Source organism: Jaculus jaculus, chromosome 12, assembly GCF_020740685.1.
Source record: "Jaculus jaculus isolate mJacJac1 chromosome 12, mJacJac1.mat.Y.cur, whole genome shotgun sequence".
In the NCBI taxonomy this organism is placed as follows: domain Eukaryota; kingdom Metazoa; phylum Chordata; class Mammalia; order Rodentia; family Dipodidae; genus Jaculus; species Jaculus jaculus.
Genome location: NC_059113.1, coordinates 104,844,163 through 104,870,352, shown reverse-complemented (window position 1 = coordinate 104,870,352; position 26,190 = coordinate 104,844,163). Strand labels below are relative to the sequence as shown.

Below are 26,190 nucleotides of genomic sequence, written 5' to 3'. Positions count from 1 at the left end.
TACCTTGGCAGAGGCAGCTCTACTTCCAAGGCCCCTTCAATCCTGTCACTGCTGTGACCAAGGCCCGGTGTGGCAGAAACACACATGTCGTCATCACTGTCTCCAAGAGCACTGTCTGAGCTCTCGTTCCTAGGAATGACGCCTTCGACCCTGAAGCTGGCTTTGCCACTGGCACCCCTGCGGGGGACGTCCGCGGCACCCGGCAGCTCTGAGGCAGGCCGCCCTCCTCTCAGCTGCCAGCCGCGGCGCTGCTCCAGCGGCCTCCCACCAGTGCCCGCGGCAGCACAGGACGGGGTCAAGAGGCCGTCAGACGGGCCCAGCTGCCCCGCAGCGCCTGCCCCGGTGCCAGCTCCAATGCCGCTTTCCTCAGCACAACTCTGGCTGGAAAAACCTTCTGTCTCCCAAGACCGGTCCTGAGGGAGACTGAAGGAGCAGCTGGAGCCCTGCTGGCCCTCAGCCCAGCCACTGGCCATGCTGGCCCTGGCCACCTCTCCATACTGTCCACAGGTCTGTAGCCGCTCCTCCATGTTTCTGCTGCGGCTTTCAAAGTCAGACTCTGGGGACACAGAGCTTCCAATCTTGAAGGTGACCTTTTCTATAGGAGGGTCCTCCCAGGACCGTCCCTCAGGGCAGAGCCAGGCTGCTGACCGCTCTGGGAGTTTCTTCACCTCCTCCTGGACACCTAGTGGGTCTCCCTTCCCTCCTGCCCTGGCAGCCTCACAGCAGGGAGGTCTCGAGGAGCTGACTAGTGGGACTCCTTGCTCGTCCTCAGATGTGCCTGGAGGCTTCCAAGAACCATCAGGTGCCAGCTTTTGTGATCCCAGGCTGGCAGCTCCAGAACTGTGCTCTGAGATCTTGCTTCCGTCTTGGTCAGGTGTGTGAGCCCAGTGTCGAGGGCCAGTGCCCTCCTGACGACCCAGCAGTCCTGGCGGCGCGGCGCACCTCTTCTCAGCCGTCACTGGCGGGAGGAGCGGGGGCACGAGGGCAGGCTCGCTCCTCACCGTGACCACCACGTACTCAGACTCTTCCACCTCACCTTTCTCCAAGGCTGTGACGATCTGGCTCCCGTTCATAACCTGGTCACCCTCACTGGGATTCTCACTCCAGGTGAGTTGATTCTCTTGTAGCTCAGAGCAACGGAGAAAGTAGGTCAGGACATAAAGAATGCGCTGCACCAAATCCTTCTGCTTCCCTACCACCACAGTGCGAGTCAGCCTCACTGGAGAACCGATGGCTCCATACAGGTCACCTACAGGACAAAGGAGGACACAAGATAGCCCTCTGGGATTAGCATGCATGGACAGCTAGCCTTTACAAGGATAAGACTGGTAACCTGGACAAATCACTTCTCCAGGCACGTGATTGTGAACTAAGTCTAGGAATGCCCTGTCTGAGCCCCCACCGGGCCCACCGCGGGCGCAGGGCAGAGCACGCAGCACTCTCCGTGCTTGTGCAGTCCACCAGGCACTGTGGGCAGCACGCTGGCCACGGAGAGCTGAAGCCAGAGCTCTGGACATGCAACCAGATCTAATACTATGTTCTTGAAAACCTCAAAAATGCTTTAACAGAATCCCTGCATTATGGACCTTGGGGTAAAATACATTAAAGAGTTTTCAAAATTCAAAATACTTAGCAAGATAGTCTGCTTAGAACTCTCTTGGCACACAACCATACTCTGAGTAGAATCAGCTTGATTTATAAGAATAAAGACCATCTAGTCAGGAATACTGAAGCTGGAATTTTTATTTATCATGTGACCACTTAGTTATAGCCTATGAAGTTAATTAAAAGTGGGCTGATGGACACCGGAGCTCTCCATCTGGAGTGAATGACAGAATTAGAAGGAGAAATGCAGCAACCAGCCACCTGGCAACACAGCTTTTCACCACACATTTATCACCCAACTATTAATTCACCATGTTTGAGAACTTGATTACTGTGCTCACTAATAAGGCGGATACTTGAAACTGTGAGAATATGCACAATTACAACAAAGACCCAAGACTGACTAACAGGTAGGCACTGTGCTAACAGCTTAAAGATTACGTCTGTGTGGAACCACCCAGGGTCATAAGCCATTAAGGAAGTAAAGGATGTTGACAAACGTCAAAACTGGAAGGAATGCTACCTAAAGGAGAGGTAAAACTCAGTAATAGTTACGAAAAGGACTCGGGAAATTAGACCCCATCTGAGGAGTGCATCCAGAGCAAGGGAGGGATTCATGTATAAGCTAGATGAAACTAGGCTGAGAAACCCAGCATGAGAACCCAAGGAAGTACTGCCCTCGAGGGAGTCATGAGGAAGCTTGTCTGTGGGGGAATTTTCCCCAGGGTATCACTTCTAAGAACACTTAAAGGGCAGAGGAGGAGAAATGATAAACAAGCCTCTATAAAAAGATGAGGCTGTGGGCTGACAGAGCTTCAACTCTGAGGCTGTCACAGCTGAATAAGGCCGTCCTGGAATTCAGAGCGCTCAGAACTGCAGTGTGTGGCTCTGACTTTGACTTGAGAAAACTTCTTTGACCAAGAGCTCATTCTGCTACTCTCCTTTGATCATATCTCATCGTTGCTTCAGGATATCACAGTTGATTCAGGAATGCATGGGGCACTTGTTAGGTCAGTGTCAGTAAAGCAGAAGCATTACACACCCCAAATCTGTGATAGCAAAACACACAAGAAAGGCTGCTCAGAGTAACAGTATTATTTTTTTAGCTGATTTTAACGTTTAGTATCATATACTGTAAATGACAGTATATGTAAATGACATATATTGTAAAGGGACAAAAGAAAACAAAACAACGGAAGTTATGATAACCAATTTAGGATAATCAATACAAAGTAAGAGAATGATTTGTGTGGAAACAATGCTACTAGAGACAAACTATAAAATAATGTTTAATTAAAATCATAAATCTATCATGCAGGCTATGGTGGTGCACACCTTTAGTCCTAGCACTCAGGAGGCTGAGGCAAGTTTGCTATGAGTTTGCGGCCAGCCCGGTGCTACACAGTAAGTTCCAGCAGACTGGATGAGAATGAAACCCTACCTCACAACAAAACAAAACAAAACAGAAACTAAAATAATACACTGGCAATTCTAAAAATCTTGAAGATAACTTTTTTGAGTCCTGGATTAATGAAGTGCTGGGATTATAGCAAGAGCTACCATGTCCTGCTCTCAGTATGGTGTTTTGTTTTGAATATTTTTATTTTATTTATTTATATGAGAGAGAGGGGGGAGGAAGGGGGGAGAATGAGCACACCAGGGCCTCCAGGCACTACAAACAAACTCCAGATGCATGTGCCACCTTGTGCATCTGCCTTACATGGGGTCTAGGGAATTGAACCTGGGTCCTTAGGCTTCACAGCCAACCACCTTAACCACTAAGCCATCTCTCCAGCCCCGAGTATGGTTTTTGAATGAAGTTATACAGCTCTGTGAATACACTTAATACTGCTGAACACTATCCTTAGAAACTGCTGAGATGATAACTCTGTTGTATGGTTTTATCTCAATTTAAAGGGGTTAAGTTTAAAGGGCGGCAGAGAACAGGGGGAGATGACATAAGAGGAAAGGTGAAAAGTTGTTTTCGGGTGAAGAAAGGAAGAGTGTCCAGAGAAATGAGGAGCCGGGGTGTGTGTGGGGGGGGTGGCAGAGCAGGCAGAAGGGCAAAGAGAGGGTAGGTATGAGAAAGAATGTGGATTAGACAGGGGTACTGTGCACAAAATCTTTATTTTATTTTATTTTATTTATTTATTTGAGAGACAGAGAGAATGAGTGTGCCCACCACTACAAACAAACTCCAGACACATGCACCAACCACCCTGGGCATCTGGCTTACATGGGTCCTGGGAACTGGAACCCGGGTCCTCAAGCATCCTAGGCAAGCACCTTAACTAGTAATCCATCTCTCCAGGGCCCTGCACAGGAAACTTAAGTGAAGCAGAAAAGCAAAGAGGCTAATACACAAGGAAAGAAGGCACTTGGGGAAAGCAGGAGAGAAAATGAGAACTAATCTCAAGACAGCCAGGGACAGAAACTAGGAAGAGAAGGGAGGAACAACAGGGTGCAACAGCCAAGGGATTCCAGGAGCTCTGTAAAGAAAGGGAGGTCAAGTGAGGGAGAGAGAAGTAAAAACAGCTAAATTAAAAAGCAGGCCGGAGACAGTGGGCGTCATACGGGGGCACTCATCTACTGGTTTTGTTGGAAGTTTTCCCTGTATGGTATGCACTCAGACCTACTGAGGCTCGACTGTTACCTGGGAAGGACAGTTTGTTGTTGTTGTTATTGTTTTGTTTTGAAGGTAGTGTCTCGCTCTAGTACAGGCCGACCTGGAATTCACCATGTAACTCACGGCAACTCCTACCTCTGCCTCCCAAGGGCTCAGATTAAAGGTTGTGTCACCATGTCTGGCAGAACAGCTTTTAATTTCTCTTGCAGAGTTTGGCTGTGGACTATTTAAATGCTGAGTATGTGGGAATTTTCTTTTAACCAACTTCTAGTCTAATTGCATTGCAGTTTGAAAAATACAACTTCAACTTTTAGAAAACTTAAGAAATTTCAGACTTTTAAATTTGTATTAATTTGAATCAATTATCTCAAACATATTTTGAAGAGAAAAGCCATGCTTTCCTTCCATTAGTACTTGAGATGCATTAGGTCAGAAGAAAAGTAACAAGGAACACGCGCATCAGTGATGTCACACCGCAGCATCCACAGCCGGTGTGATCAGGCCAACAAAGCAGCAAGTGTTTTTGTTTTTAGAGACAACAAACTTATTCTCACACGTTTGGAGAGAAGAAATAAAGAGCTGAGTATTCGTTAGGTCCCAGTCCAGGTTAATACAGCGCAGGCCCAAGTTCTCAGAGGCTCCTCTCCAGTTCCTAGCTGGGGCCGCATCGCCACCTGTGACGGCCGCACCCCAGTCTCTGCAGACTGGACAAGAATGAAACTTCTTCGGTGTGAAGATGCCCTCTTCCTATCTTCTGTCACCTGTGGTTGTATTTAATGCCTTCTCTGATAATGCCTTCTTCCCCTTTCAAATCCCTTGTCATACTTTCAAAAATACACCCCATTTTTTACAAGATAAAATAATATTCAGTTTCTAGGAACTAAAGGGATTACTTTTCTGCCTGCCACAGTGATGTTCATCATATGAAAAACTGATCCTAATTTAAAATTGTCAATAATATAAATAAACTGGTTCAATCATGTGACTGGCATCTAGGGTTAGGGTTAGAGTTTGTCATAAAAATCAGTCATAGGACTGAGGATACAGTTCAGTTGAGTATTTGTCTAGTATGAATAAGGCCCTGGATTCTATCCCTAACTCTGGGGAAAACAAAAAGTCATAACGAAAAAAAGAAAAACACAAATTATACAAAAGTTAAAAACACAAAAAGACAGGCACTATTTCAACATATGTAGGAAACTAGTTATTGAACTAAATTGTTGGTACAAATATTAATACCAACACTTAGAAGATTACTTTAAAATATATAGCAAAATAGGGACTGGAGAGATGGCTTAGCACTTAAGGTGCTTGCTTGCAAAGCCTGATGACCCAGGTTCAGTACCACAGAACCCACACAGTCAGATACACAGTGACCCATGCATCTGGAGTTTGTTTGCAGTGGCTGAAGTCTTAGTGTGCCAATTTTCTGTCTTTCTTCTGTATCTCTGTTTGCAAATAAATAAAAATATAAAAATGTATCCAAATAAGAATGGTTAGGCCTTCTGATAAATTTTTTAGGTCTGAGCTGGGCATGGTGGCACACACCTTGAATCCCAGCACTTGGGAGGCTAAGGTGGGAGGATTGCTGTGTTTGTGGCCAGCCTGAGACTATATGGTGAATTCCAGGTCAGCCAAAAAACAAAAACAAAATTCAGGTCTGTTTTCTGAGACAGAGTCTCACTAGACAGCCCATTTCAGGAGGTCTGGAACTCACAATGTAGCTTGCAAGTCCTGAACTAACTCATGACCCCTTGCCTCAGCCTCCCAAGTAACTGGGATTACAGACCCGTGTCACCAAACCCAACATAGTCTATGACTGGTCAAACAGATACAGCACATGAAAAGATCTTCACAAGTGTGGTGGCTCGAATCAGATGGTCCCCATAAACTCATGTGTTCTGATATGATAGCTGATGATGTTTTTGGAGGTGGAGCCTTGCGGAAGGTATGTTGTTGGGGGCAAGCTTAGCGGTGGTGGGGTTATAGCCAGCTCCCACTGGACAGAGCCTGACTCACTCTTTTTTTATTGTTATTTTGAGGTGGGGTCTTGCTCCAGACCAGGCAAACCTGGCACTCACTCTGTAGTCCCAGGCTAGCCTCAAACTTACTGCCTCTTATCTGTGCCTCCCAAGTGCTGGGATTCAATACGTGCACCACCATGACCAGCTTGGCTCACTCTTGCTGTAGCAACCACCTGCTGTATCGGAGGTGATGTCCAGCCCCTGCTCATACCTGCTTGAGGGCCGGCAAGTCACCTGGCACACTGACGTTGGGCAGGTGGGCAACTGCAGTGTCCCTGTCCCTGTCGCTGTCTCCATCCACACCCATCTCCAGGGCAGGGCTCTCACAAGAGCTGCTTTTGCTCCTTTCTCAGGAAACAGGAGTGTCTGGGGACATGCACTGGGCACTGAGTATGCTACTGGCATGCAGATAATGGAGTCGGTCAGCGGTGCTGCTAAGCTAAGCATCTCACACGTGTAAGACCCTCCCCTGACCACTGCAACTCCGTCAGCAAAGTGCTTTCTGGTGTGGGGTGTCAACAGAACGGAGGTAGAGGAACCCTGTGCCAGCGTAAACGGCCAGCACGAAGCAGGTTGCCTACACTGCTTTAAATAAGCAGCGCACAGCTCTCAGCTGGGGAGAGAAGGCGAGGGGAGCAGCCTGGCGCCCGTGTGTGGGTCAGTGGCACTCTTTCAGAGATGGGGTTGGACAGCCAGCGTGAGTCACGAGGTCACATTCCTCAAAGGGTCCCCTGATGTACTCACCCAGCTGCGCCCAGAGAGGATTGTAGGGATGGGTTTTTGCCAGCATGTTCACTGACTGAGAGGTGCGCTTCTCTGAGAAGGTTTTAACAGGAGGGTGGTCAACAGGCATGACCGTTGGCACCCAGGCCAGGTGGTAGGTTAACACCGCAGTCAGTAAGGCAGCAAAGAACCTTGAGCAAAAGGCAAGAAAAACACCCTGGTGAATCAGTACAGGTCCAGGCGAGTCCCATGCAGCACACAGACCGCAGGATGAGCGCCCAAGCCTCCAGAGGTTACACTCACTGGTTTTTATTGATTTGTTCAATGAGAAGAGTCAACTCCTTGAGAAAGCGCTGGCAGAGCTGGGTTTTCTCCAGAGTACTTGACATCATGGTAAGCCACACTGGCTCGGCTATCCGTGGCACAGAATACAGGTTCCAGATAGTTCCTCTAAGAAAGAGAGAAGGGACTCACAAATTTGTCACAGATCCTTGTTTGGGATAATCTTGGATTTGAAGAACAAAGGTGAAAACTGTAATTCGTAGATAATCCTGAAGGGATTCAAGTGGTACATGTAACACAGGCTAGCAACACTATGTCCACAGGCCAAGGCTGATTGCCACCTGCTTGGAAAAGACGATGTTACTGGGATATACATGCATACTCATTCATTTACATGGCTTCCTTTGCAGGGCAATGGCAAAGTTAAGTTGTACACAGATCCTTTGGAAAAAAAACATTCCATCCTAACATAAAAATGTGGGCTGGAGGATCGCCGTGAGTTCAAGGCCACCCTGAGACTACACAGTGAATTCCAGGTCAGCCCAGGCCAGAGTGAAACTCTACCTCAAAAAACCAAAACAAAACAAAACAAAAATATATGGGCTGGAGAGATGGCTTAGCGGTTAAGGCATTTGCCTGTGTAATGGTTTGATTCAGGTGTCCCCCATAAACTTAGGTGCTCTGAATGTTAGGTTCCCAGCTGATGGAGATAGGAGAATTAACGCCTCTTAGAGGGAGTGTATTGTTGGGGGCAGGCTTATGGGTGTTATAGCCAGTTTCTCCATGCCAGTGTTTGGCACACTCTCCTATTGCTATTGTCCACCTTATGTTGGCCAGGAGGTGACATCCATCCTCTGCTCATGTCGTCATTTTCCCTGCATTGTGGAGCTTCCCCCTCGAGCCTGTAAACCAAAATAAATCTCTTTTTCCCACAAGCTGCTCTTGGCTGGGTGATTTCTATCAGTAACGTGAACCTGACTGCAACATCCTGCAAAGCCAAAGGACCCTGGTTTGATTCCCCAGGACCCATGTAAGCCAGATGCACAAGAGGACACATGCATCTGGAGTTAAGGCCCTGGTGAACCCATTCTCATTCTCTCTCTCTCAAGTAAATAAATAAAAATTTAAAAATATATAAAACATACACAAAATTGAGGCTGGGCATGGTGGTACACTCCTTTAATCCCAACACTTAGGAGGCAGAGGTAGGAGGATTGCCACAAGTTCAAGGCCACCTTGAGACTACATAGTGAATTCCAGGTCAGCCTGAGGTAGAGTGAAACCTTACCTCAAAAACAAACAAACAAACAAAAAAACACCAGAAAAAAAAATTTATTTAGGGCTGGGTATAGTAGTGCACATCTTTAATTCCAGCACTCAGGAGGCAGAGGCAGGAGAACTGCTATGAGTTTGAGGCCAGCCTGGGACCGTAGAGTGAATTACAGGTCAACCTGGGCTACAATGAGACCCTATTTTGAAAACAAACAAACAAACAAAAAAATCTATGAAAACAATTTATGTGTTGAGGATATAGCTCAGTAGTACAGCAATGCTTAGCAAGCACATGGTCCTGGGCTTGATCCCAAATATCCAGAAAATATTAATTTTAAATTTAGCCAGGCATTGTGGCTCATGTTATAGTCCCAGCATTTGGGAGGTTGAGGTAAGAAGATCACTGGGAATATCCTGGGCTACAGAGTAAATTCTAGGTATGCCTGTGCTAGAGGGAAACCCTGACTCAAAAAAAAAAAAAAAAAAAGAGAAAGAAAGAAAGAAAAGAAAAAAATTGGGCTGGAGAAGTGGCTTAGTGGTTAAGGCACTTGCCTACAAAGCCTAAGGATCCTGGTTTGATTCCCCAGTACCTATGTGAAGCTAGATGCACAAAGAAGCACATGTATCTGGAGTTCATTTACAGTGGCTGGAGACCCTGGCATGCCCATTCTCTCTCTCATATATATAAACAAAATTTTTTAAAAATAAAAAAATTGATATTAAAATTAAAAAATCTAATTTTCATAATGTCCTTTGTCAGAATTTATTACGATTAATTTTTTAACCTACACCTAGAAACTTAAAAATTATATGCTTACAGGTATCACACAGCCATTTTACAGTAAAGAGGCGCAGAGGGGAGAGGGAGGAGTCAAGCGGGACGCGCGGCACGGGAGACACAGGCGGGGGATGGTGAACTGCGCCACAGTGAGGCGCTGTCTTAAAGCCAGAAACAAAACCAAGCAAGCTGAGAAGTAACACAGGGAGAAACACAGTACACATATACACGTTTCTAAGTACATATACTTTTAATGGCAAGTGAGAATGAGAATTCAGCCTCAGAGCCTAGCAGGGAGGGCTCTGCTCTAAGGTAAACGATTAACCATTTTTTCAGAGTGCCAGCTTACTTAGGCCCTCCTCTGAATTTTAACACATCCCTGTCCCAAATCAAGACAAGTGAAGAATATTCTGACTTCATTATGTAACTGTGTACTTGAAAGAAATAGGACAGAACACAAAATCACCTTGGAAAAACAAACAGTATTTGGTGAGTTAGGCTGCATGGTTAAATGGTCCAGGGTTTCACTTACTAAAACCAAGGTCTCTAAATGCTAGTCTACACAATTGTCAGTAACGCTCAAAATCACATGTGTACTTTGTGTCCAGCTAAGAGTTCAGAAAGGGTGGTGCCTATCCTCCAAAAAGAATTTTTGAGCTCACCAGCATCACACGCACACAAAGGATTCAGACATTCTATGAACTGTAATTCATTCTGACCAGTTTGGCTCATTAAATCAGGATGGCTTTGGAGTGAGAGTGCATTCCTCATGGAGAGACTGGCCTGGTGGAGGGCAGACTGCTTCTACCCACACTCTAGAAGTGAGGACCTAGAGAACCAGTTTCCAAGGCATCAATCAGAAGAAGGAGGAGGGCTCAGAGCAGGACAGACGGGACAGCAGGTATGGAGGAGGACTGTCATGGTAAACTTGAACCCAAGTCTCCCTGTATGCACGCACTCTCTCCATGTGTGCTCTGCTGACAGGAACCCTGGAAGCCAAGCTTCCTCCTCCTGGGAAGCGGGCTCAAAGGTAGGCTTTACAGCTTCTGTGGGATGACCTGAGGTCAGGAACAGACTTCTAAGGCGTTGTGAACTTTCTGTCCACAGTGACAACAATCACATCAAGAACAGTTTGTCAAGTAGTCTCCTAGCGCTAGATTATTCAATCCTTTGGTTGCATTGTATCTCCTTTTGTGGTCTGAACCACTGAAATGACCAGGAACTGCCAGCCTCCGTTCTTCCACATTGGTCGCACTATGAACCTAAGAGCCACGGCTTACTGCGGGTACTGGTGCCTGTTGAGTTTCCAAATCTCTTACTTTACCTGAATTCTCCCAGAGCCTCCATCAGACGGCTGACATAGAACTGGACCCGGAGACTGGACTCGGCTATCTTCCTGCAGGAGACCATGGCCTTGTGGAAGACAGTGACCAAATTACTATCAGAGAAGAAATTCCCTTGGAACTGATGTACTGGGCTGTATAATGAACATTAGTATCATCAATTTTAAACACTCAAGGAGCGCTGGAAAGATGGCTTCGTGGTTAAGGGGCTTGCCTGCAAAGCCGAAGGACCCAGGTTTGATTCATCAGGACCCACGTAAGCCAGAGGCACAAGGTGACGCATGTGTTTGGAGTTATTCTGCAGCAGCTGAAGGCCTGGGGTACCCATTCTCTCTCTCTCTGCCTCTTTCTCTATCTCTCAAATAAATGAATTAAATAATTATTTAAAAATGAACAACAAAATCCCCACTTAAGGTAGTGGTACATCCCATCATCAGGAAGCAGTCATTTTCTTCCTTACAAGCAGCCAGTCTCCAGTTCCCAACATCAATGACTCCAAGGGCCCATCATTTCTAGGGACGAGTTAACTTTCTTGGGATGGTGACATGGCAAACAAGGAGACCTGCCACCTGCAAAGCCTCCATGTCCGCAGGATGCGCTCTTATTAGCACGCGCTGGCTTGGCGGTGCCTGGGCGGGAGGGAGCCCAGGCCTGTGAGCGTGAGCGCCCTGCCCGCACCGCAGCCCCAGCCCGCGTCACCTTCTCAATTGCGGTCTTCAGCCTGTTCACGTGCGACTCGAGCAGGGGGAAGTGGGAAAAGAAGAAGTCCTGGAAGTCCCGCTGACCGGCTTCTTTCTCGCACAGGCCGAAGACGACGCTGACGGCGATTTTTTTCCTGCTGACGATGGCCGGGCTAGAGCTGCAAGTCTCTTCAGCCAAGCTGAACGCCTCATCAGTTGACCTGGAGGAGAATAAGTCTGAAATGTTGTCCTGCACCAGTGAGTCACTGCAGGGAAGCATCGTGCCGTGGGCAGACCCTCAGAGCTAGCCCAGCCAAAGCTTCACCCGCTGCAGACCCGTTGTCTTCGGTGACTCGGGCGTGACAGTGAGGACACCCTCATGCCACACGTCATTATCTCAGCCTAAGAAAAAGTGGAAGTAAAAACCAAAGATAATTTAAATGCTCCCCTGCTGGTTAGCCTCTCATCTTTTTTTTATACTTTATTTATTTGAGAGAGGGAAAGAGGGAGGGAGGGAGAGAGACAGAAAGAATGGGGACATCAGGGCTTCCAGCCACTGCAAACAAACTCCAGGTGCATGTGCCACATGTGTATCTGGCTTACGTGGGTCCTGGAGAATTGAACTGAGGTCCTTTGGCTTTGCAGGCAAGCACCTTAACTGCTAAGCCATCTCTCCAGCCCACCTCTCACCCTTTTGATGGCATTTAGAAGGGTATGAGATAACCCTCACTTCAAACACAGGCTCTTTGTTTTGGCTGGCAGATAGCAGATGAGAAGGTCAGAAGAGCAGCGATCCTACAGTATGTGTGTCTGCGCCCAGGCGTCACACTGGGGTGATGCTGGTGTTTCCAGGCGAACATGCCCAAGGCTATGAGGACCTCAACTTGCTTCTCTCGGTGCTCTGCTGGAGCCGTGTGACTTCTGAGTACTCTAGGAAATCCCCAAGCAGAAATACTCAGCTCCTGTGACTAAAGAGCCACGGAGCTAATAAATCCTGAATATACATTCTACTTGTCTTAAGGGATAATCCTTACAATTATGGCCTAACCGTGACTCTTAAGTAAGGGCTGTGGGAAGGCAGCCTAACTACCACATAGCAATGAAAGCAAGACAGCAAAGGCTTGGCGTTGCTCCGCACGGGCACCGCGGCGAAGGCCATGGTGCACCGCATGAACAGCGCGTGCCTTCACGTCCCTTTCTCTCTCACTCTACCACATAGCTTCATATTATTCTCGTTTTCTCTGCAATCTTCTTTAAAAACAAATTATTTATTTATTACTTATGCCTAGCAGAAGTTGAGGCTGTTACATAGTCAAAGTAAAGGAGACAGACGTCTTGCTTTATGCTACTGCTTTTCTTAAGTACCCTCAAAACCCAAAGGAGGGTGTGTGTGGTAAACCAGTGCCAGGCGCTGCTCCAGACAGTCCTGACAACACAGGACTTCAGGCGCTGACTGAAAGCGCTAAGTATCTATCCAACCATCAATTGCTTTATCTGAAAAGTCTTCATTTCTAATCATGAAGAAAAAAAGAACAATGAAACCAAACCGCTGGAGAATCTCTTAGAATGTCACATACAGGAAATGATGGGACACAGAAACTGCACCCTTTTCTCTTTTGCTGTAATCCTTCATTTTCATGTCATTACTGTCAGCCAGGGATGGTGGTGTGCATCTGTACTCCTCCAATTTGGGGTTCAGGCAGGAGGACCTCAGGGCCAAGCTGGGACACGCACTGAGATCCTGTCTCAAAGCACACACAGACAACATTTCTTCTGAGCTGTGTAAAACTTGTCTGCTTGCCTGAAATACTCTATTTCTCTTTCCTTTCAAAAGTGAAATGACATCAGTGCACTCATCTTCAGGACAATGTCAGCGCTCACCAGCACCGGGTAGTCAACACTGGGATACAGGCAGCTTTACCCATCATCCCTAGCCCCCCCCCAACAACGGTGTTAGCATGGCAGAGTGCGCCACCTACTGAATGCCTGCACAACTTCCCCAGCCACAAGACAGGGCAGCCCTTGCCTGTTTCACTACATCCCTCCTCTGAACTCAGATGCAACTGAGCTTGTATGGTATAGATTCAGACTGACTAGACAACTGCAGTCAATCAAGTCACATGGCACCATAATTACATCCTAAGCATTGTTCCATAATAAAATGATGTCTGAAAATGCTTCCAAACATTTTAGTATACACCCAGATACTTTTTCATAGGTTTATTTCAAAATTACCAGGTAAGGTGTGGTGGTTTGATTCTGGTGTCCACCATAAATTTAGGTGTTCTGAATGCTAGGTTCCCAGCTGAAGGAGATTTGGGAATTAATACCTCCTGGAGGCAGTGTGTTGTTGGGGGCGGGCTTGTGGGTGTTACAGCCAGTTTCTCCATGCCAGAGTTTGGCACACTCTCCTGTTGTTATTGTCCACCTTATGTTGGCTGGGGGTGATATTCATACTCTGCTCATGTCATTGTTTTCACTGCCATCGTGGAGCTTCCCCCTCAAGTCTGTAAGCCAAAAATAAACCATGTGCCCCCTTGTGCATTTGGCTAAAATTGGTTCTGGGGAGTCAAACCTGGGTCTTTTGGCTTTGCAGGCAAGGGGCTTAACCGCTAAGCCATCCTTCCAGCCCTTTCCATGGCTTTTTCATTTAATAAGCCAAATGGTTTCCCATCATAATTTGCTCCCTGAGGGTATGGACAGCTTCCCTAAGTAACGAAATCCCTGAGGCTCCCTCTGCTACAGGAAGCAGTGCTGGTACCCGCTCCTGGGTGCCCAAAGCCCACCAGTTACCCAATAAGCCAAGCTTACCACCTGGCATGCACGGAGCCCTGAGGTCAGTGTGGAGGCAAGTACCACTCTTGACAAATACTTTTAATTCTATTACGGTTAATTTTTTCTCACAGCAAGAAGAACAGTCTTTTTGTTACCACTGTTCTCTTCTTTGTAGCACAAGAAACTAAGTTTTAGTCAGGATGGTGGTATATGCCTGTAATCTCAACACTCAGGAGGCTGATATAGGAGGATAGAGTTCAATGCCAACAACAGAGAGAAAAATGGATGGGCAGGAGAGGAAATGAATTTATCACCACATCCTTGCTAAAGTCAACAGCCAACATGCTTTAAGTGAAATGCGGGTCTTCATGGATGCAGCAGCTGCACGTGCTGTGTGAAACAGAAGCGTGGTCAGGGCTGGCATCCCGGGCACCCAGGCCCAGCGCAGAGCGCTGTGACTGCCACCCAAGCTCTTGGTGGTTTCCCTTTGAGTGAGGCCCAGCGTGCTCTCCAGTGCCGTGGCGTAGGACGGGCAGCGCAGGCGAGGGCACCAGCTCTGAGCGCACAGCTGACCACAGGCCTGGGCAGCTTGAGAGCCTTCCCTCAGGACAGCTATGTGCACCCAGCCGCCAGCTGGGACAAACAGCAAAGGCCCCTGTCAGAAGGATGTGCTGCAGGTACCTTCACGTTGCTGGCACAAGGCGCTCGACCAAAAGCAGCTGCTGGAGGAAAGGGTTTATTTTGGGCTTCCAGTCTCCAGGGAAGCTCCAAGATGGCAAAAGAAAGCAGGGTGTGAGCAGAGGCGCAGCAGAATGGGGAGCCCCGTTCTGGCAATGGGGAGCTGGCCGTAATACCCTGAAGCCTGCCCCAGCTACTTGTCTCCTCCAGCAAGTCACGTTTAAGGGGGACACCTGATCCAAACCACCACATTTTCCCCCTGGCCCCCATAAACTGATTACCATACATGATGTAAAATGCAATGCATTCGCCCAACTTTAAAAGTTCCCATAGTGGCTGTGTGATGGCGCACACCTTTAATCCCAGCTCTTGGAAGGCCATGGTAAGAGGATCACTGAGTTTGAGGCAGCCTGAAGCTACAGAGTGAGTTTCACATCAGCCTGGACTAGAGTAAGACCCTGCCTCGAAACAAAACAAAAGTTCCCACAGTTTTTAACAATTGCAATACTGTTCAAATATCCCCATAGTCCACATTTCCCAACCGTGAGTTGTAAAACCACAGTAACAAATGGCATGGAGTAAACACTCACACTGGGAAGGATGACACTAGGCACAGCCAGGAAAGACTGAGCCGATGCAAGATCTCAAGCAACCATCAAGTCCTGTCACTTCAATCTGACATCTCTAACCAGTGATGAAGTCTCTGGGTTCTAAGTCCACCCCTCCAGCTGGGCTGCTTAAGCCCAGAGAGCAATCCATCCTGTGCCAGCAGCTCTCCTTGGCAGCCATCTCATAGTCCTGGCTGGGGTCTCCACTGCCAACCATGGTTCATCTTCATTGGGCCTCCAAGTAGGAACTCCAACAAGTCTGCCTCAAATTGCTCAGTGACCATTTGCAAAACAAAACAAAACGGCACTGTAAGTCCAATAACTCTCTTTCTTGCGTTTGTTACACTCCCACAGTAACATCAGGCAGACAACAGCAGGAGAGTGAGCCAAATTCTGGTAAGGGGAGCTGAATGTAACACCCAAAAGCCTGTCCCCAACAGCGCACTTCCTCTAGCAAGCTCCAACCTCCCAAATGACCATCAGCTTGGGATCAAGAATTCAGAACACGTGTGTTTATGGGGGACACCTGGTCCAAAGCAGCCCAGGATGAGAAGAGGAGAGGGACTCGGGCAGGAGAAGGTGGAGGGCAGCTTGCCCATGTATTCAGCGCCTTCCTTCAGTAAGGCCTCATGGGCATCTGGCCTGACCGAATCTGACAGCTTCCACCCGTGAGTACAAGTAAAAGCCGACAGGTGGGCAGACAGCACAGCCTGTCAGCATCAGCCTCCTCAGTGTAGATTCTCTGCTCCTGAGAACTGCTACTACAAGGTGTAGAAAGTCATAAAGACCATTTGACAGGAAAGAACACTTTCTGTTTGAAAAACCAGATGAGACTATTTTGAAACCAAGGTTTCCTCATCTTGGATAGTGATAGAATATATAAATAGGCATTTTGAATTATACAGCTCATGACGACACTTGCAACTTCCAGTAAGATATTCAAAAGTTACAGAAAATGTCGAAGGAAACATTAAATGTAAATTTACATCTATCCAAACTCAAATTTTTTTTTTAAATTTTTATTTATTTATTTATTTGAGAGTGACAGACACAGAGAGAAAGACAGATAGAGGGAGAGAGAGAGAATGGGCGCGCCAGGGCCTCCAGCCTCTGCAAACAAACTCCAGACGCGTGCGCCCCCTTGTGCATCTGGCTAACGTGGGACCTGGGGAACCGAGCCTCGAACCGGGGTCCTTAGGCTTCACAGGCAAGCACTTAACCGCCAAGCCATCTCTCCAGCCCGCCAAACTCAAATTTTAACTCACACAAAACAGAGTTGTGTGAAGAAATAAATCTTTTCAGAGAAACCTGCACAAGAACATGTGATCTAGATATTAAGGTGGGAAGTTCATCAGACGTGTGTCCGCATCACGACGGCTCACAGAGCTCCAGGAGCGCAGCCACCTCTACAGATCACTGAGTGTTACCTGCCGCTTTGCCCCTGCCAGGAGTAACGAGTGCCATCTGCAGTGTTGATTCAAAGTGAAGTTGAAAAAGAAACCCACGAAAGTATAGCTTTGGGGGATGGAGAGATAGCTCAGCAGTTACAGGCATTTGCTTACAAAGTCTGAAAGCCTAGATTTGATTCCCCAGCACCCACATAAAACCAGATGCATAAAATGGGGCATGCATCTGGAGTTTGTTTGCAAAGGCAGGAAGCCCTGACACACCCACACTAACTCTTTCTGTCCCCCTGTCTCTCCCTCTCTACTTTCTTTCAATAAATAAATCAAAACATTTTAAAAGTAGGTTTTTATAATTTAACAAGTGAATTTTCAGAAAACCCTGAAAAAGTCATATGATGAGAACTAGCAAAGTCTGACAAGGATGGCAGATCCTCTCACTTCCTCAGAGCAGTCCCTGGGCAAAATTCTGAGACCAACAAATCAATCAGAAGCCCCAGAGGACCCAGTACACAGGGAGCGTCTCAAGAAGTTCTGGCATGAGCACTGTCACTCACAATAAGCACAGGGACACAGGAACTAGGGACCAGGGGTACCAGAAAGACAGCAATGGATCTCCCTGACTGTGACCTGAATGACAGCCCAGAAGACACATTCACAGAGGTAAGAGAGGTTAGGGGTGGCCAGCCAGCTGCTAAGACAAAAGCTGTTCTCCATACCATTAACAACGTAATCAAACCTGTTGATGCCAAGCTCTGGAACCTGGATGTACGTTAGTCAAGCTCCAAGAGGAGGTGTCGTTCATGCACTTAGGTCTGTGTGAGGAGCTCCTCCTGTGGGAAGGGTCCTCCTTGGCCTTTTGCTGACAACCTTCCAGCTGCTTCTGTGCTTACCCTGCTCCACCAGGTTCAGAGGCTCCAGGAGGAGCAGCTCACCACACCCTGCCCAACGCTGACCCAAGATCCACAACTCACCAACCACTGTTGCTCATTCTGAGATGCCAAACGCAGAGCAAGACATAACTAATCTAAACAACATACCTTATGCTATATCAAAATACCATGATAAGCATTGCTCTTCATACAAAATGCTATATCAAGACACCATGTTAAACATTGCTCTTTATATAAAACTGACCCAAAAATGTTAGTCTTAGAATTTCTAAGTTTATGTTGCTATTCAAGTATCACTATTATCTGTTGTGTAGCCAGCACTGACTGCATTCCTAGGTGCTCTGAAGGTACGACGCTTACATGCTACCAGTTCACAAAAGACTCGTTCGCTCCCAAGAGGAGTAGGCTCAGAAAGGCTCCAGTCAACCTCAGACATACATCTGAAGGGATGAAGCAGAATTTCCAGGGAAGAGAAGTCGGAGGGAGGGATCCCAGCTCCCCTGGGCACACTGCGGTGACTGCAGTAATGCCAGGGGTGCTGGTGGAGCCAACCGGGCAGGAGCAGTGATGGTACTGAGGACGAAAGCAATGACAACAGTAAGGAAGTGACACTGGCAGCAGTTTACCTTCTCTCTTAATAGCTGAAGCCGGCCTTGAACTCAAGATCCTCCACCTCCAAAGTGCTGGGATTCTAGGTGTGAACCACCAGACCTGGCTCAGACCAGTATCTGACTTACTGATTCCTACATCCATACTAACTGCCTGGCTCACCATATCTAATTTAATCCTCCCAATAAGGCAGAGGCTGACTCTACACTACGGCAATGCAGGTGAAGAAGCACCACCTTGAACCTGGTCAGCGTGTTCACTCCATCACACACCTAGCGAGGGCGGAGCTAGGACCCATCCCCCACCAACAACCAAGAAGCAGCAACCTAGTAAATGACGAGCTGTCATGTTCTCTTTATCTTGCTCCCTGGGGTGGTGAGAGAAACCAAATAGACACCCCAACTTCTCATTCCTCAGCTTGTTTTGCTTTCACTTATTTAGAAGGTGAGAGAGAGAGCAAGAGCGCACCAAGGCCTCTAGCCCCTGCTATGAATTCCAGATACATGCACCACTTTGTGCATCTGGCTTTACATGGGAACTGGGGACTCAAACCCAGCTGTTAGGCTTTGCAGGCAAGCACCTTAACTGCTGAGCCATCTCTCCAACCACCAGCTTGTTGGTTTAGCTCCATTTCTCCTACAGGCTACTCCAGTACTGTGTTCTCTCCCTTCTTTTGAGTTCCAATGTTCTTCATGCCTCCCTGTGGCATTTAACACATGATTACCTATCTCTATGCATTGCTTATTGTTATTGTAAAGAGCAAGCACATGGCTGACCCATCCTTTCATCTTCATGGAAGTTCACACACAAGTATTACTAGGCAGTTTACCAATTCAATGAACTCACATGAGACTTTCTTAGCTACACATGACTTTTATAATTACATGTAAAAATTCCTGAGTTCCAGGAAGAAGGGCTTGAAAGCTACCAGTGTGACATCAAATGTACCTTTAAACTAAATTTCAGATTTAAAAATGAAGGTAGAAAATGCATTAATGCTATCTCTATGAGTTAAGAACCTAAGTTCTACTACTGGGGCTTGTGATGAACGAGAGGCAAGCTGTGGAATCACTGAGACTCTGTCACGGAGTGGCAGCGGGCAGTGAGGAAGGGGGATGCCGGACATTCTCCTCTGGCCCCTGCAGGTGTACACAGGGTGCGACCTCAACACATGCATGTGGCCCCCACATACCGCACACCCAACAACTGAGGCTCTACGCCGAGAGCCTGCCTCAGATGCTGCATGGGGACCTCTGTAGCCCAGAAAGAGGCTGCCTCACCTCCCACCTTACAGCACAATCACAAACCTACCATCAAACCAAGTGCACACATGACAGTCACCCAGGTATTTCTAGTAGCTTCTAAACAAAAGCGTGATTTTTAGCGGGGCACAGCGATGTATGCCTGTAACCCCAGCACCCTGGAGGCAGAGGCAGAAACCCGGTGAGCTGGAAGCCAGCATCAACTATACACTGAGCTCCAGGTCAGCCTGGCTCACTTTAATGTGCCATCCTTTAAAGTCTAACTTGCAAGCTTTCACACTAAGCTGAAGCTAATCACAAGGTTTAGCTCTTCATCCCTGACAACGGGTGAGTTGGTTAAGCTGTCTATGCTGCAGGGCACCGTGGCTGCCTTGCAGGTGTGTTAAGCTGTTTATGCCAGCACTTTTCTGAGCAAGAGGAAACTTGCAACTCACCTCCTTGGAAAGATGCCATTTTCCAAACTGGTGGTCTGACTTCGGAGCCAGCGGCGCTGATAACTGCTGGAAGAGGATGCAGAGGAGCTTGGAGACGGGAAAGGCGTGATCAACAGGCTGCTCAGTGAGGCTGTGAGGAGGCAAATTCGGAAGTTCAACACATACACACAAGTCCTTACATGGCTACAGAATGCACTGTTATTATTCTATTTAATACAACCAAACTGTACATTAGAAATGATTAGATAGCTCAGCATGATGTTGTAATCGCAGTAGTAAGGTAGCTAAGGTAGGACTGTGAATTCCAGGCCAGCTTCGCTGTACAATAGTGAGTTCCAAGCTAGCTGGGCTGCATAGTGAGACACTGTCTTCAAAACAAACAGCAAAAAAAAGTAGTAAGCTGGCAAATATTATGTTAGATGTATTTTAACACACACACAAAATATATATGCCAAGTAAACTAAATTTCTGGATTCTACCAATCTTATCCAGCAGGGGGAGACTACAATTTCTGTCTTGCAAAGATTTCTGCACTTGAGGCTGTCATTGAGCTCTGGGTCCTCCTGCCTCACCCTCCCCAGTGCTGGGGTTACAGATGCACATCACTATTTGGGGGTAAAATTTAGCTGAATGAACTATTCCATCCACATGAGAATCCTGTCTCTTTATCCTTATTTTCAAATATTCTCATATTCAATATCCTCATTTCAGACTTACCTTTCTTCCCTTCACCTCTTCCTGACCCTCTTATCTGTAAATGAGCCACTTGTGGTCATAAAATGCTTATTTCTCTTGCACAGAAGAGCTTCCACTCAGAATAAGCGATTTCAGGCTATAGCAATGGCAGCAAGTCAGTCACTAGGACTTTCTTGCCGTGACAGGGATGATGAAGGCGCTGCAACTCACACTTAACTGCCACCAAAGCGAGGTACAGGAAAGGCAAAAGAGGGATTCCCGAACATTCTGCACGAAGAAAGCTAGGGAACACCTAATTATGATTATTCTTAGCTTAGGAGTTTATTGTTGCAGGTGAGAGAAGGGGGAAGAAAAGGAGAGTGAAAGGAGAAGAGGAGATAGAGACTGGTAAATTTTAATTTCTTATCTACATAGGACATAAACTCCAGCCCAGCTTGTTGATAACTCACTTTCCACACTGACATGCCAGGTTAGTCCAGGTTCTCAGAATGAAAGACTTAAGCAACCCTTAGGACTGTGCCCTTTGTTCTTGCATGTAAATCAGAGTCACGTGCTCTGACTTCGCAGCGCACCTTGGCCTGGGGACGCACGCCATTTGGGGGGGGGGGGAACGACACAGTAGCAGCTGAGGTGCCTTTCCGGTTTCCACTTCCCCAGCTCACCATCGCTATGGTCGACTGCTCCATGAGGTCAAGCAGTGAAAGCGAGTACCTGATCGGGCAATGCCGCTGTCCCTGTCTTCATTCTGTCCTCGGCTCGGCATGTCAACTGGCGTGCTGTGTGCTAAGACAGAAGTACAAGGAAACATTATTAGGCTCGCCAAAGACAGGAAGGGCTTCAAGTGACTACAGCCATGTTTACATTTCAAAGCAGGCCATTGGACTAAGCATATAGTAGAGATTAAGCAGAAAGCAAAATCAAATGTAACAAGACATTAAAGGGAGGAAGAAACAAAACTAAGAAACCATTTATTCTACTGGATGTTTCTGAATGATGCTCATTCTAAAGAAAAACACCCTCTTTCTCTCTCTCTCAAATAAGGAAATAAATAAAATATATTTTAAAAATAAGAGTTAAAAAACTGAGCTGGGGCTGGAGAGATGGCTTAGCGGTTAAGCGCTTGCCTGTGAAGCCTAAGGACCCCGGTTCAAGGCTCGGTTCCCCAGGTCCCACGTTAGCCAGATGCACAAGGGGGCGCACGCGTCTGGAGTTCATTTGCAGAGGCTGGAGGCCCTGGCGCGCCCATTCTCTCTCTCTCCCTCTATCTGTCTTTCTCTCTGTGTCTGTTGCTCTCAAATAAATAAATAAATAATTTAAAAAAAAAAAAAACTGAGCTGGAGAGATAGATGGCTTACCCGTTATGGTCCCTGCCTGCAAAACCTAAGGACCCAGGTTCAATTCCCTAGTACCCACCAAAGCCAGATGCACACAATGATGCATGTATCTGGAGTTCCTCTGCAATGACTAGAGGTCCTGGCAGGCCTATCCTCATTCATTCATTCCCTCTCTCAAGTAAATTACTAAAAAAGTTTTAAAAACGTTTAAGCCAGGCAGATAACCCATACCTTTAATCCCAGCACTCAGGAGGCAGAGGTAGGAGGATCGCCATGAGTTCAAGGCCACTCTGAGACTACATAGTGAATCCCGGGTCAGCCTGGGCTAGAGTGAGACCCTACCTCCAAAAAAAAGCAAACAGCAAAAAAATAAGCATTTTTAAAAACGACCTATATAACAAACTGTTCATGCGGTTAATACAGTCAACATTCTCAGGTGAGTATGTTTAATCATTTAGTATTTAAGCAGTATGATATTTTCAAAATGCTTTATAATTAATTTGCTTCAGCAGTAGCTGTAGGCAACTTAGGGAGAGAAATAGTTGACCACCATCTCACAAATTCAAAAAATGTTTCACTATTTATAACCCACTCTCTTGGCAGACAGAAAACATTTATTTGCTAACATTTCTTTCTCTGCTTCTTTTCAACAAACCCACATACGTGGCACTATTGTAGTTTCTAGGAGAACCTCCTGTCCTCACATGACGTTTAGGAAATGCGCTCAAGCATCACAGACTGCTGGCCGTGTCTCCGAGGGAGCAGGCCGCGCTGACTGAGCGGGAAGGCGCACGCAAAGCTGCTCTGGACAAGAAGCCCAGTTCCCAGGCTGAATATTTTCTTTCCTTTTTGGGGGATGGGGGTTCAAGGTAGGGACTCACACTACCCCAGGCTAACCAGGAATTCACCATGTAGTCTCAGAAAGGCTTCAAACTCATGGTGATCCTCCTACGTCTGCCTCTCAAGTGCTGGGACTAAAGGTATGTGCCATCATATCCAGTTCTGAATATCATCTTGCCAGTTATTGTTTGAAATATGTTTATTTTCAAAGTTTTAAGACAGTCTACAAACATGTTATCTTCCTCTAAGTAGGTGGGAGGGTGTCAGGTAACTATGGTGCTTGGCTTATTCCAGGCTACAAAACGCAACGGAACAAGGACAACTATTTGTCATCGTCACGACCTCGCATACCAGCGATGAAGATCCCCACACACGTCAGTCATGCCAAGACTACCGCGGAAACGACGGCCTTTGCTGTCAGTCTCAGAACACACAGACTATGAAGACCACACCTGTGAGGAATCTAGAAAGTGCATTACAACTACCTGAATGAATTAATGACTGTGTTTAAGAGAGAGAGAGAGACCTAGATCTGCCATGCGCCCATTAGAGTGGCTTGTGGAGAACTCCATGCAGTAAGGGTGCAAGGCAGAGGTGAGCGAGCGCGCTGGCGGCAAAGGGCAGCAGAGCAAAGCAGCAGCAGAGGCCTGGGGGATCGGAAGTGTTGATCCTCCCAGAAACACGAGGGGCTCGCTCAAATCAGCTTTCGTTGCTCTACTAGAGGATGTTCATGGGGACTTTTCAAAATAGCAAGGATTGGGCTGCATTTGAAACTAGTGTCTTTTACACAAGAGCCCCTTGGGTTCCTGGAGGAGAACGAGCAGGATTTTTTGAGAGCCTGCACAGGAGTCACTAACGCCCATGGGCCCACTGGACTCAGCATTCCACACAAACCTGCGAAGAAAGAAGCGCTCCGGGTGAGCCGGAGAGGTCCTCCTGCAGACGCCCCGGGCAGGAGCTTGCCACAGGCTGGCAGCAGCCCTAGAGCAGAGACACGGGAAGCGATGGGCACGCACAAAAATAAACACACATTCAGGTGACGCGAATCCAAACTAGTGCAACGTAGCCCACTGAAATAAAGCAAAGCCCGCCAGGCCCTGGCCCTCAGGGCTAAGGCTGCCCGCGCAGCTCTTCCTACCTAGGTTGCTCCCAGCACGACAGGGGCCCACGTTCTTCTGAGTGGTGTTCAGTTTTCCCACGTGGGGATCCTGGTTGATATACTCAAAGCTGTCTTGCAAGCTAAATCCAGAGAGAAGAAGGGAGGAGTGGAGGGAGAGGAGAAAAACACCAAGAGGCTAATAAAGCTGTTTTCTAGTAGGTTCCCAAATACAGACAACTTTTTTTTTTTTTTTTTTTTAAATAAAATCTCACACACAGGCATGTTTGGGAGAATTTGTTGGGAGACAAAGAAAAAAACTGCGGAGGAAGAGCAAGCTGTGCCCGTCCACAAGCGCACTCTTAATCATTTCACGTTGCCCAAGGGGCACCGGGCTCTACGCTGAGCCTCTGTGACTGACACCATCCATGTTGCTATTCACTTCTAAATGTTGGATGCCCAAGACATTGCTATTCATTTTAAGAATTTTATACAAACGCTCAAAATGAAATTTATTTTAACACTTGGTTAACATCCATGAATAATTTAGCAACTTTTTAAAAGAGGAAGATATATCAGAAATAATGATTCTCACAGGAGCTTAACTTCGTAACTTCTAAAATGTTAGAATAACTGTAAAAATGTGAGTGAAGCAAGTTTTAAAATATATGATTTTAGCAAGAAACTAAACATTTAGACTTTGAGGATAGCACAGTATACTGAAGCCAAAACAATGTCACTTAAACGTGGGCTCACGGCGTTGTCAGAGGAAACGACTGTGATGAACGCCCAGGCCCGAAACTCGTACAGCGAACAGCGTCTAGCACGGCAGTGCAGGCCACAGCCCCAGCACTGGGGGGGAGGGGGGGCGCAGGGGCAGCGTTTCACTTTAAACCGCACACTGACACGGTGGCTCACACACGTAGTCCCAGCACTCAGGAGGCTAAAACAGGACCCTACGTTTGAGGCCAGCATGGGTTTAATGCATGTGAGGTCATTTGGGACTACACAGCAAATCTGAAGCCAGCCTGAGCTACACAGTGCATTATGGGTCAGCCCAGGCTAATAAAGTGAGACCTTGTCTCAAAATACAAATAAATGTATACCAAGCATTTCTGCTTAAGTTCTCAATGTATAAGGAGATGTATATCAATGGAGTTTAGGTTAGACCATTTCATCTTTCTTAGTCTACACTGAAGTGCAAAGGACGAGAAAATCAAGAGTGAAAATAAAAAAGACACCATCTGAAAACATCAAAGGCCATTAGCCACGTGCTGATACTAAAAATCCTAAAACCTCCTGTGATCTGGGCTTGTCTTGCTCCTCATTTCGAAATGTCTTACAGCCTCCCAGAGCGGCTCTGTCTGAGACGCACAGCCGAGGAAGGAGGCGCAGAGCCCACACTTACTTGTTTGTGCTTCCACAGAAGCTGCCCATTCTGGCAGAAAAGACTTTACTAATCATCAGCTGTGGAGGAGAACTGGAGAAAAAAAAAACAAAAAACAAAAACACCATGAGAGGGAGAAGTGTTTTGAACTAAGAAATGAATGAGCTAAGAAATCAGTAATTAAGAAATCACTGTGCTACTTCTCATAAGCAGCAAACAGGACACCCTTACCGTATGTAGTGTATCTTTAAGGTGGAGCCTTGGTAACTCATTGCCACTGAGCCGAACATCATCTCCCCCAGCATGTTGACATCAGAAGGTGGTCTTGTGTACTACATAAGAAACCAAAGCCAAAGTTAGTACACAGCGTATAAGGTGTGGCCTGTCTGAGGGGCAATGCACTAAGAAATGGCATCTATTAATCTCTGGGTCCCTCTTCACATGAGTGAGAGATTATAACTACTACTTAAAATTCCAATTGTCATTTTACAATCATACTCTAGTATGGTGATTGCCTGTTAGTCCACAAAATATTACTAATGTTTCCTATTTCATTTTTAAAATCTTTTTTGTTTATTTATTTATTTGAGAGCGACAGACAGAAAGAGGCAGAGAGAGAGACAATGGGCACGCAAGGGCCTCCAGCCACTGCAGACGAACTCCAGATGTGTGCACCTCCTTGTGCGTCTGGCTAATGTGGGTCCTGGGGAATTGAGTCTCGAACGGGGGTCTTTAGGCTTCACAGGCAAGCACTTAACAGCTAAGCCATCTCTCCAGCCCTCCTCTTTCATTTTTATACACAGTATGTTCACACAGAACCCACATGTATGGCCAGAGTTCCT

The 26,190-nt window shown here is 46.9% G+C and overlaps 1 protein-coding gene across 7 annotated transcripts in view; it reads right to left on the bottom strand.

The window, feature by feature from the left end:
• Fnip2 (folliculin interacting protein 2) overlaps positions 1-26,190 on the bottom strand; it is a 94,574-nt gene that overhangs the window by 14,466 nt on the left and 53,918 nt on the right. For 4 of the 7 annotated variants that reach the window (XM_045131137.1, XM_045131136.1, XM_045131138.1 and 1 more), the window contains exons 4-14: positions 25,580-25,680; positions 25,370-25,441; positions 24,004-24,104; positions 23,760-23,846; positions 21,403-21,474; positions 19,996-20,125; positions 11,353-11,554; positions 10,635-10,723; positions 7,282-7,428; positions 7,000-7,169; positions 4-1,249 (exon numbers count right to left, since the gene is read on the bottom strand). In XM_045131137.1, the coding sequence (XP_044987072.1) occupies positions 4-1,249; positions 7,000-7,169; positions 7,282-7,428; positions 10,635-10,723; positions 11,353-11,554; positions 19,996-20,125; positions 21,403-21,474; positions 23,760-23,846; positions 24,004-24,104; positions 25,370-25,441; positions 25,580-25,680 (2,417 nt within the window). The remainder of the gene's footprint in view (positions 1-3; positions 1,250-6,999; positions 7,170-7,281; positions 7,429-10,634; positions 10,724-11,352; positions 11,555-19,995; positions 20,126-21,402; positions 21,475-23,759; positions 23,847-24,003; positions 24,105-25,369; positions 25,442-25,579; positions 25,681-26,190) is intronic. The other 3 variants (XM_004655895.2, XM_045131139.1, XM_045131141.1) reach the window with 1 other exon arrangement.